At 47.4% G+C, this 12,559-nt stretch overlaps 1 protein-coding gene across 2 annotated transcripts in view; it reads left to right on the top strand.

Annotated features, from left to right (window-relative positions):
* The window catches only part of LOC110513658 (glypican-6), a 361,504-nt gene that overhangs the window by 53,832 nt on the left and 295,113 nt on the right, over positions 1-12,559 (top strand). For both annotated transcript variants that reach the window (XM_090206942.1, XM_090206943.1), the window contains exon 2: positions 5,785-5,943. In XM_090206942.1, the coding sequence (XP_090063068.1) occupies positions 5,785-5,943 (159 nt within the window). The remainder of the gene's footprint in view (positions 1-5,784; positions 5,944-12,559) is intronic.

Genomic DNA, 12,559 nt, shown 5'->3' with positions numbered 1-12,559 from the left:
TATCTCTCCCGCTGTGTTACAGTACGTATCTCTCCCGCTGTGTTAGTCTGTATCTCTCCCACTGTGTTACAGTACGTATCTATCCCGCTGTGTTACCATCTGTTTCTCTCCTGCTGTGTTACAGTACGTATCTATCCCAATGTGTTACCATCTGTATCTCTCCCGCTGTGTTAGTCTGTATCTATCCCGCTGTGTTACAGTCTGTATCTCTCCCGCTGTGTTAGTCTGTATCTCTTCCGCTGTGTTACAGTCTGTATCTCTCCCGCTGTGTTACAGTCTGTACCTCTCCCGCTGTGTTAGTATGTATCTCTCCCGCTGTGTTACAGTCTGTAACTATCCCTCTGTGTTACAGTACGTATCTCTCCCGCTGTGTTACAGTCTGTATCTCTCTGCTGTGTTACAGTACGTATCTATCCCGCTGTGTTTCCATCTGTTTCTCTCCTGCTGTGTTACAGTCTGTAACTATCCCTCTGTGTTACAGTACGTATCTCTCCCGCTGTGTTACAGTCTGTAACTATCCCTCTGTGTTACAGTACGTATCTATCCCAATGTGTTACGGTCTGTATCTCTCCCGCTGTGTTACAGTCTGTATCTATCCCGCTGTGTTACAGTCTGTATCTCTCCCACTGTGTTAGTATGTATCTCTCCCGCTGTGTTACAGTCTGTATCTCTCCCGCTGTGTTAGTATGCATCTCTCCCGCTGTGTTACAGTGTGTATCTCTCCCGCTGTGTTAGTCTATCTCTTCCGCTGTGTTAGTCTGTATCTCTCCCGCTGTGTTACAGTACGTATCTCTCCCGCTGTGTTACAGTCTGTATCTCTCCCACTGTGTTAGTATGTATCTCTCCCGCTGTGTTACAGTCTGTATCTCTCCCGCTGTGTTAGTATGTATCTCTCCCGCTGTGTTAGTGTGTATCTCTCCCGCTGTGTTACAGTCTGTATCTCTCCCGCTGTGTTACAGTCTGTATCTCTCCTGCAGTGTTAGTATGCATCTCTCCCGCTGTGTTACAGTGTGTATCTCTCCTGGTGTGTTACAGTACGTATCTCTCCCGCTGTGTTACAGTCTGTATCTCTCCCGCTGTGTTACAGTGTGTATCTCTCCTGGTGTGTTACAGTACGTATCTCTCCCGCTGTGTTACAGTCTGTATCTCTCCCGCTGTGTTACAGTCTGTATCTCTCCCGCTGTGTTACAGTCTGTATCTCTCCCGCTGGGAAGACATGGGGAGCTCATCCTGTTGTTGATGATTATTACACTGTACTGATGAGTCATTGTGTAAATGATGACAACAGCTTCAGTTCACAGCTGTGATGGGATAGTTAGAAACAGCATCAGACACAGTGAAATCATTCTGGATACGATCTCACTCCTCTTTCTGTCAGAGTACAACAGATCTCACTCCTCTTTCTGTCGGAGTACAACAGATCTCACTCCTCTTTCTGTCAGAGTACAACAGATCTCACTCCACTTTCTGTCAGAGTACAACAGATCTCACTCCTCTTTCTGTCAGAGTACAACAGATCTCACTCCTCTTTCTGTCAGAGTACAACAGATCTCACTCCTCTTTCTGTCAGAGTACAACAGATCTCACTCCTCTTTCTGTAAGAGTACAATAGATCTCACTCCTCTTTCTGTCAGAGTACAACAGATCTCACTCCTCTTTCTGTCAGAGTACAACAGATCTCACTCCTCTTTCTGTCAGAGTACAACAGATCTCACTCCTCTTTCTGTCAGAGTACAACAGATCTCGCTCCTCTTTCTATCGGAGTGCAACAGATCTCACTCCTCTTTCTGTAAGAGTACAACAGATCTCACTCCTCTTTCTGTCAGAGTACAACAGATCTCACTCCTCTTTCTGTAAGAGTACAATAGATCTCACTCCTCTTTCTGTCAGAGTACAACAGATCTCACTCCTCTTTCTATCGGAGTGCAACAGATCTCACTCCTCTTTCTGTAAGAGTACAACAGATCTCACTCCTCTTTCTGTCAGAGTACAACAGATCTCACTCCTCTTTCTGTAAGAGTACAATAGATCTCACTCCTCTTTCTGTCAGAGTACAACAGATCTCACTCCTCTTTCTGTCAGAGTACAACAGATTTCCGTCCCAGACAGAACAGTGTTTCCCTACAGAACAAATATGTTCCTCTTTCTGTCTGACTGATAACTCAACAGAACAGACAGTTGATTACATCTTGTAGTTCCCAAGCCTTCCTTCACTTTTGGCTCAGTCTACAACTGATGATTCCTACAGAATCAGAACACAGGGAACTTTCTGAAAGGATTTCCGTAACTCGTCCCCATCTGGCAGATTACTAAACCCAAACGGCACCCTATTCCCTATTTAGTGAGCTCCGTAACCCGTCTCCATCTGACAGATTACTGAACCCAAACGGCACCCTATTCCCTATTTAGTGAGCTCCGTAACCCGTCTCCATCTGACAGATTACTGAACCCAAACGGCACCCTATTCCCTATTTAGTGAGCTCCGTAACCCGTCTCCATCTGACAATTTACTGAACCCAAATGGCACCCTATTCCCTATTTAGTGAGCTCCGTAACCCGTCTCCATCTGACAGATTACTGAACCCAAACGGCACCCTATTCCCTATTTAGTGAGCTCCGTAACCCGTCTCCATCTGGCAGATTACTGAACCCAAACGGCACCCTATTCCCTATTTAGTGAGCTCCGTAACCCGTCTCCATCTGACAATTTACTGAACCCAAATGGCACCCTATTCCCTATTTAGTGCATTACTTTAGCAGAAAATCTTGTTCTAAAGTATTGCACTTTAAAAGGGGGAATGGGGTGCCATTTTGGGACGAGCCCTCTGTGTTAAATGGTCCTTTTGTCTCTCCATATTCTCTCTCTGGCCATTCAAGTCATTGAGCACTAGGCCTGGTTGGCTGTGTCTCTGTCTGCGTTCAGCAGTGTTCAGTCTGTAGTCAGCAGATCCAGCTAATTTCACTGCTGCTATGTCTCAATCAGACCTGGTGTTCACATCCCAGAGATAATGATCCTGAAACATTGAGGCATCTGGGCCACAAAGAGGATGCATCCCAAATGGAGTACTATTCCCTATGTAGTACACTACATTGGACCAGAACTCAATAGGCCCTAAAGGGAATAGAGGGCCATTTGGGAGGCATCCAGAGAATGGACCAAAGAGCTAATGTGTGATTGTCTCTCTCAGTAAAATAAATGGTATTTCTCATGGCTCGCTTCACTCTGATTAGAAAACATGGTCTCCGGTGCCAGAACGTTTCACCGTCAAATCCCAGCAGCAGAAGATGACTTTTCCTCTTCCATTATGTTGCCCTCTGTAATTACACACGTCTTTCCCCATCTCTGATCATCTCTCTGCTAATGTCACCATCTCTGATCATCTCTCTGCTAATGTCACCATCTCTGATCAGCTCTCTGCTAATATCACCATCTCTGATCATCTCTCTGCTAATGTCACCATCTCTGATCATCTCTCTGCTAATATCACCATCTCTGATCATCTCTCTGCTAATGTCACCATCTCTGATCATCTCTCTGCTAAATGTCACCATCTCTGATCATCTCTCTGCTAATGTCACCATCTCTGATCATCTCTCTGCTAAATGTCACCATCTCTGATCATCTCTCTGCTAATGTCACCATCTCTGATCATCTCTCTGCTAATATCACCATGTCTGATCAGCTCTCTGCTAATATCACCATCTCTGATCATCTCTCTGCTAATATCACCATCTCTGATCATCTCTCTGCTAATGTCACCATCTCTGATCATCTCTCTGCTAATGTCACCATCTCTGATCATCTCTCTGCTAATGTCCCCATCTCTGATCATCTCTCTGCTAATGTCACCATCTCTGATCAGCTCTCTGCTAATGTCACCATCTCTGATCAGCTCTCTGCTAATGTCACCATCTCTGATCAGCTCTCTGCTAAATGTCACCATCTCTGATCATCTCTCTGCTAATGTCACCATCTCTGATCAGCTCTCTGCTAATGTCACCATCTCTGATCATCTCTCTGCTAATGTCACCATCTCTGATCAGCTCTCTGCTAATATCACCATCTCTGATCAGCTCTCTGCTAATGTCACCATGTCTGATCAGCTCTCTGCTAATGTCACCATCTCTGATCATCTCTCTGCTAATGTCACCATCTCTGATCATCTCTCTGCTAATATCACCATCTCTGATCATCTCTCTGCTAATGTCACCATCTCTGATCAGCTTTCTGCTAATGTCCCCATCTACTGCTCTGTTAGCTGCTGATCTGCTGTTATGTTTCTCTGTTAGCTGTTAGCTGCTGTTCTACTGCTCTGTTTCTCTGTTAGCTGTTAGCTGCTGTTCTACTGCTCTGTTTCTCTGTTAGCTGTTAGCTGCTATCTACTGCTCTGTTTATCTGTTAGCTGCTATCTACTGCTCAGTTTCTCTGTTAGCTGTTAGCTGCTGTTCTACTGCTCTGTTTCTCTGTTAGCTGTTAGCTGCTATCTACTGCTCTGTTTCTCTGTTAGCTGTTAGCTGCTGTTTTACTGCTCTGTTTCTCTGTTAGCTGTTAGCTGCTGTTCTACTGCTCTGTTTCTCTGTTAGCTGCTGATCTACTGCTCTGTTTCTCTGTTAGCTGCTGATCTACTGCTCTGTTTCTCTGTTAGCTGCTGTCTACTGCTCTGTTTCTCTGTTAGCTGCTGTCTACTGCTCTGTTAGCTGTTAGCTGCTGTTCTACTGCTCTGTTTTTCTGTTAGCTGCTGTTCTACTGCTCTGTTTTTCTGTTAGCTGCTGATCTACTGCTCTGTTTCTCTGTTAGCTGCTGATCTACTGCTCTGTTTCTCTGTTAGCTGCTGTCTACTGCTCTGTTTTTCTGTTAGCTTCTGATCTACTGCTCTGTTTCTCTGTTAGCTGTTAGCTGCTGTTTTGTTTACAGCCTTGTGGTGAGGGATCACATATATAAACACAGATCTCAATCAACTCTGTGTGGTTAATTTTCCTCACATCACACATGCTATGCGGCAAAGCCCTGTCAAGCGTGAACAAACAGTGACATGTTGATCCCAGTCAGCTTGGATAACACTGTAAACGTGTATCTCTGTGTGAGGCGCTGTATCTGTGTCGTCTAGAGAGTGGTGGTCTCCACGGTCGGCCACAGAGCAGTTCATGCACATCACTCTAGAGACCTGGCTGTGTTTTGTTCTGAAGTGTTGTTGCCAGTCTTCATTAGCAGTCTGCTGGCAACGTAGCAGAGAACACTTACTGTGGTCCTCTCTTCTGACGTTGGTGCCAGTACACACCAACACACTGTCCAGACAGTCTCTGCACTGAGACAGAGAAGGCTTCAATGTCCCATTTAACCTCATACTAATTTACCACTTCATTATCTAGAATGTAAAATGTGATTATTAGCCAGCTTAGTTGGTTTCACGTTGTGTCGTCTCTTCTCGTGTGTCTGAGCACTGTGGGCCTCAGCCCCCATTCTGTTCCAGCCTCTCTCTCTCTCTCTCTCTCTCTCTCTCTCTCTCTGTCCTCTCTGTCTGTCCTGGAAATCTCGAATGACTGGAGGCTTGATCAAACCTCTGCCTTTTGGGGGCTTGACTTGACTCCTGCTCTTTGGCAGCAAGCTCTGTTGATGTGTATAACAGCCATGCTCCCTGTCTGTCTGTCTGTCTGTCTGTCTGTCTGTCTGTCTGTCTGTCCCTCTCCTCCAGGTATGAACTGTCTGTCTCTCTCTACCCAGGTGAACACCTGTCTGTCTGTCCCTCTCCTCCAGGTATTAACTCTCTGTCTCTCTCTACCCAGGTGAACACCTGCGCGTGTGTCCTCAGGGCTACACCTGTTGTACGTCTGACATGGAGGAGAAACTGGGGCAGCAGAGCAAGCTGGAGTTTGAGAACCTGGTGGAGGACACCAGTCAAACACTCAGGACAACCTTGGTGTCCAGACATCAACAGTTTGACGGTAAGACAAACAGCTAGCTGCGTTTCTTGTCTGTCATTGTGTGTCCTGAGCTCCATAGCAGAAGGTGGGGCTTTATTTTGGATGTCAGCTGACTCTATTGCTGTTATTATATACAGTAGTAGTTGGTACAAAGTGGATGTTATTGGAAACGCCCCGCCTATCTAGTGACGGGGGAAACACTGAGTTGTGAACCCTGATGTGTCTGTCAAATGGAGCTGATGACCTCACTGGGCAGAGTCTAGTTCCTCACACCATGAATCTGTTGTTCCTCACACCATGAATCTGTTGTACCTCACACCATGAATCTGTTGTTCCTCACACCATGAATCTGTTGTACCTCACACCATGAATCTGTTGTACCTTACACCATGAATCTGTTGTACCTCACACCATGAATCTGTTGTACCTCACACCATGAATCTGTTGTACCTCACACCATGAATCTGTTGTACCTCACACTTTGAATCTGTTGTACCTCACACCATGAATCTGTTGGACCTCACACCATGGATCTGTTGTACCTCACACCATGAATCTGTTGTACTGTTACCTCACACCATGAATCTGTTGCACCGCTACCTCACACCATGAATCTGTTGTACCTCACACCTTGAATCTGTTGTACCTCACACCATGAATCTGTTGTACCTCACACCATGAATCTGTTGTACTGCTACCTCACACCATGAATCTGTTGTACCTCACACCATGAATCTGTTGTACCTCACACCATGAATCTGTTGTACTGTTACCTCACACCATGAATCTGTTGTACCTCACACCATGAATCTGTTGTACCTCACACCTTGAATCTGTTGTACCTCACACCATGAATCTGTTGTACCTCACACCATGAATCTGTTGTACTGCTACCTCACACCATGAATCTGTTGTACCTCACACCATGAATCTGTTGTACCTCACACCATGAATCTGTTGTACCTCACACCATGAATCTGTTGTACTGCTACCTCACACCATGAATCTGTTGTACCTCACACCATGAATCTGTTGTACCTCACACCATGAATCTGTTGTACCTCACACCATGAATCTGTTGTACCTCACACCATGAATCTGTTGTACCTCACACCATGAATCTGTTGTACTGCTACCTCACACCATGAATCTGTTGTACCTCACACCATGAATCTGTTGTACCTCACACCGTGAATCTGTTGTACCTCACACCATGAATCTGTTGTACCTCACACCATGAATCTGTTGTACCTCACACCATGAATCTGTTGTACCTCACACCATGAATCTGTTGTACTGCTACCTCACACCATGAATCTGTTGTACCTCACACCATGAATCTGTTGTACCTCACACCGTGAATCTGTTGTACCTCACACCATGAATCTGTTGTACCTCACACCATGAATCTGTTGTACCTCACACCATGAATCTGTTGTACCTCACACCATGAATCTGTTGTACTGCTACCTCACACCATGAATCTGTTGTACCTCACACCATGAATCTGTTGTACCTCACACCGTGAATCTGTTGTACCTCACACCATGAATCTGTTGTACCTCACACCATGAATCTGTTGTACCTCACACCATGAATCTGTTGTACCTCACACCATGAATCTGTTGTACTGCTACCTCACACCATGAATCTGTTGTACTGCTAACTCACACCATGAATCTGTTGTACCTCACACCATGAATCTGTTGTACCTCACACCGTTTTCATATTATCACTGAGGAAAGGTACCAGCACAGCAAGCTGATCATATTAACAGGCTCTTTGGTGACTAGGCTGTAACTGGGAATGGGCTGTGGGTTGATACAAAGTGGGCTGAATGGTAACAGACAGATTTGGGCCGACTGCTACGTTGGCCTGCTACAGTGAATGGTACCAGACTGATTTGGGCCAGCTGCTACGTTGGCCTGCTGCAGTGAATGGTACCAGACTGATTTGGGCCAGCTGCTACATTGGCCTGCTGCAGTGAATGGTAACAGACTGATTTGGGCCAGCTGCTACGTTGGCCTGCTGCAGTGAATGGTAACAGACTGATTTGGGCCTGCTGCTACGTTGGCCTGCTACAGTGAATGGTAACAGACTGATTTGGGCCGGCTGCTACATTGGCCTGCTGCAGTGAATGGTAACAGACTGATTTGGGCCAGCTGCTACATTGGCCTGCTACAGTGAATGGTAACAGACTGATTTGGGCCGGCTGCTACATTGGCCTGCTACAGTGAATGGTACCAGACTGATTTGGGCCGGCTGCTACGTTGGCCTGCTACAGTGAATGGTACCAGGGATAAAAGCAGCTTCTTTAAAGGACTAGCTGCCACCAGGTCATTAATACGGAGCAGGAGGAGGACATGAATAAGTGAGGGCGTTGGGGAAGGGGATTTACTGCTGGTACATGATGAATAACATGTGGGATCGTCCACAGCTGTTTCCTTCACCTCCCAGAGACACTTTTTGCTTTAGCAGTAAAAAAATAACATACTCTGGCTGTCTCAAATGGCACACTATGCCCTATATAGTGCACTTCTTTAGACCAGGAGCCTGTATAGTGCACTACTTTAGACCAGGGCCCTGCAGCCGAGGTGAGTAAGACATTTAAACATTTAAACGTGTTAACCCTCGCAAGGCTGCAGGCCCAGACGGCATCCCCAGCCGCGCCCTCAGAGCATGCGCAGACCAGCTGGCCGGTGTGTTTACGGACATATTCAATCAATTCCTATACCAGTCTGCTGTTCCCATATGCTTCAAGAGGGCCACCATTGTTCCTGTTCCCAAGAAAGCTAAGGTAACTGAGCTAAACGACTACCGCCCCGTAGCACTCACATCCGTCATCATGAAGTGCTTTGAGAGACTAGTCAAGGACCATATCACCTCCACCCTACCTGACACCCTAGACCCACTCCAATTTGCTTACCGCCCAAATAGGTCCACAGACGATGCAATCTCAACCACACTGCACACTGCCCTAACCCATCTGGACAAGAGGAATACCTATGTGAGAATGCTGTTCATCGACTACAGCTCGGCATTCAACACCATAGTACCCTCCAAGCTCGTCATCAAGCTCGAGACCCTGGGTCTCGACCCCGCCCTGTGCAACTGGGTACTGGACTTCCTGACGGGCCGCCCCCAGGTGGTGAGGGTAGGCAACAACATCTCCTCCCCGCTGATCCTCAACACTGGGGCCCCACAAGGGTGCGTTCTGAGCCCTCTCCTGTACTCCCTGTTCACCCACGACTGCGTGGCCACGCACGCCTCCAACTCAATCATCAAGTTTGCGGACGACACAACAGTGGTAGGCTTGATTACCAACAACGACGAGACGGCCTACATGGAGGAGGTGAGGGCCCTCGGAGTGTGGTGTCAGGAAAATAACCTCACACTCAACGTCAACAAAACTAAGGAGATGATTGTGGACTTCAGGAAACAGCAGAGGGAACATCCCCCTATCCACATCGATGGAACAGTAGTGGAGAGGGTAGCAAGTTTTAAGTTCCTCGGCATACACATCACAGACAAACTGAATTGGTCCACTCACACAGACAGCATCGTGAAGAAGGCGCAGCAGCGCCTCTTCAACCTCAGGAGGCTGAAGAAATTCGGCTTGTCACCAAAAGCACTCACTAACTGCACAATCGAGAGCATCCTGGCGGGCTGTATCACCGCCTGGTATGGCAACTGCACCGCCCTCAACCGTAAGGCTCTCCAGAGGGTAGTGAGGTCTGCACAACGCATCACCGGGGGCAAACTACCTGCCCTCCAGGACACCTACACCACCCGATGTCACAGGAAGGCCATAAAGATCATCAAGGACATCAACCACCCGAGCCACTGCCTGTTCACCCCGCTATCATCCAGAAGGCGAGGTCAGTACAGGTGCATCAAAGCTGGGACCGAGAGACTGAAAAACAGCTTCTATCTCAAGGCCATCAGACTGTTAAACAGCCACCACTAACACTGAGTGGCTGCTGCCAACACACTGACACTGACTCAACTCCAGCCACTTTAATAATGGGAATTGATGGGAAATGATGTAAATATATCACTAGCCACTTTAAACAATGCTACCTTATATAATGTTACTTACCCTACATTATTCATCTCATATGCATACGTATATACTGTACTCTATATCATCGACTGTATCCTTATGTAATACATGTATCACTAGCCACTTTAAACTATGCCACTTAGTTTACATACTCATCTCATTTGTACATACTGTACTCGATACCATCTACTGTATCTTGCCTATGCTGCTCTGTACCATCACTCATTCATATATCCCTATGTACATATTATTTATCCCCTTACACTGTGTACAAGACAGTAGTTTTGGAATTGTTAGTTAGATTACTTGTTATTACTGCATTGTCGGAACTAGAAGCACAAGCATTTCGCTACACTCGCATTAACATCTGCTAACCATGTGTATGTGACAAATAAAATTGTATTTGATTTGATTTGATTTGTATAGTGCACTACTTTAGACCAGGGCCCTGTATAGTGCACTACTTTAGACCAGGGCCCTATATAGTGCACTACTTTAGACCAGGGCCCTGTATAGTGCACTACTTTAGACCAGGGCCCTGTATAGTGCACTACTTTAGACCAGGGCCCTGTATAGTGCACTACTTTAGACCAGGGCCCTGGTCTAATCCTTTATGATGGTCTAGTGGTGTCTATCCAGCAGCCTGATGGTCTGGGGGTAGAAACAGCTGACTAGTGGTGTCTATTCAGCAGCCTGATGGTCTGGGGGTAGAAACAGCTGACTAGTGGTGTCTATTCAGCAGTCTGATGGTCTGGGGGTAGAAACAGCTGACTAGTGGTGTCTATTCAGCAGCCTGATGGTCTGGGGGTAGAAACAGCTGACTAGTGGTGTCTATTCAGCAGCCTGATGGTCTGGGGGTAGAAACAGCTGACTAGTGGTGTCTATTCAGCAGCCTGATGGTCTGGGGGTAGAAACAGCTGACTAGTGGTGTCTATTCAGCAACCTGATGGTCTGGGGGTAGAAACAGCTGACTAGTGGTGTCTATTCAGCAGTCTGATGGTCTGGGGGTAGAAACAGCTGACTAGTGGCGTCTATTCAGCAGCCTGATGGTAGAAACAGCTGACTAGTGGTGTCTATCCAGCAGCCTGATGGTAGAAACAGCTGACTAGTGGTGTCTATCCAGCAGCCTGATGGTAGAAACAGCTGACTAGTGGTGTCTATCCAGCAGCCTGATGGTCTGGGGGTAGAAACAGCTGACCAGCGGTGTCTATTCAGCAACCTGATGGTCTGGGGGTAGAAACAGCTGACTAGTGGTGTCTATCCAGCAGCCTTTTGCCATAATGCTCCTGATGATCTTCTTGGCCTTCCCGCAACACCTGTTGTTGTAGGTATCCTGTAGGGCAGGCAGAGAGCACCCAATGGTGTGTTCGCCTGCAGGTATCACCCTCTGAAGAGCCTTGCGGTCCGCGGCGGTGGAGTTGCCGTACCAGGCTATGATGCTCCTGTAGAACATTGTGATGCAGCCCGACAGTATGCTCTCGACGGTGCTCCTGTAGAACACTGTGATGCAGCCCGACAGTATGCTCTCGACGGTGCTCCTGTAGAACACTGTGATGCAGCCCGACAGTATGCTCTCGATGGTGCTCCTGTAGAACACTGTGATGCAGCCCGACAATATGCTCTCGATGGTGCTCATGTAGAACATTGTGATGCAGCCCAACAGTATGCCCTCGATGGTGCTCCTGTAAAACACTGTGATGCAGCCCGACAGTATGCTCTCGATGGTGCTCATGTAGAACACTGTGAGGACCCTCGGGTACTGGCCGAATCTCTTCAGCATCCTGAGGTTGAAGAGTCGCTGTCCTGCCTTCTTCAAGGACGCACCCTTGTGGGGCCCTTGTGTTGAGGAGATAATGTTGCCTACCTTCACCATTGTGGACCCTCGTGTTGAGGAGATAATGTTGCCTACCTTCACCCTTGAGGACCCTCGTGTTGAAGAGATAATGTTGCTTACCTTCACCCTTGAGGACCCTCGTGTTGCGGATCAGTGTAGAGGAGATAATGTTGCATACCTTCACCCTTGTGGACCCTCGTGTTGAGGAGATAATGTTGCCTACCTTCACCCTTGAGGACCCTCGTGTTGAGGATCAGTGTCGAGGAGGTAATGTTGCCTACCTTCACCGCCTGGGGACGGCCCGTCAGGAAGTCCAGGACCCAGTTGCAGAGGGAGTAGTTCGGACGCAGGTCCTTGAGCTTTCTAATGAGCTGATAGGACACTAGGAGCTGTAGTCGATGAACAGCATCCTCACATACAGTATGCATTCCTCACATACAGTATGCATTCCTCTTGTCCAGCTGGGTGAGGGCAGTTAAATAGCGATTGCGTCGTCCGTGGATCAGTCAGGGCTGTAGGTGAATTGGAGAGGATGGAGTGTGTCGGGGAGGGAGGAGGTGATATGGAGAGGGTTGAGTGTGTCGGAGAGGGAGGAGGTGAGATGGTGGAGTGTGTCGGGGAGGGAGGAGGTGATATGGAGAGGGTAGAGTACTATATCTCAGGCGTTGGTAAACGAAGGGATCTGTTTGTACAGCACTGTAGATAGAGGGAGGAGGGATCTGTTTGTACAGCACTGTAGA

Source organism: Oncorhynchus mykiss, chromosome 18, assembly GCF_057628025.1.
Source record: "Oncorhynchus mykiss isolate SJ-2025 chromosome 18, ASM5762802v1, whole genome shotgun sequence".
NCBI lineage: Eukaryota > Metazoa > Chordata > Actinopteri > Salmoniformes > Salmonidae > Oncorhynchus > Oncorhynchus mykiss.
This window is presented reverse-complemented; position numbering and strand designations above follow the sequence as displayed.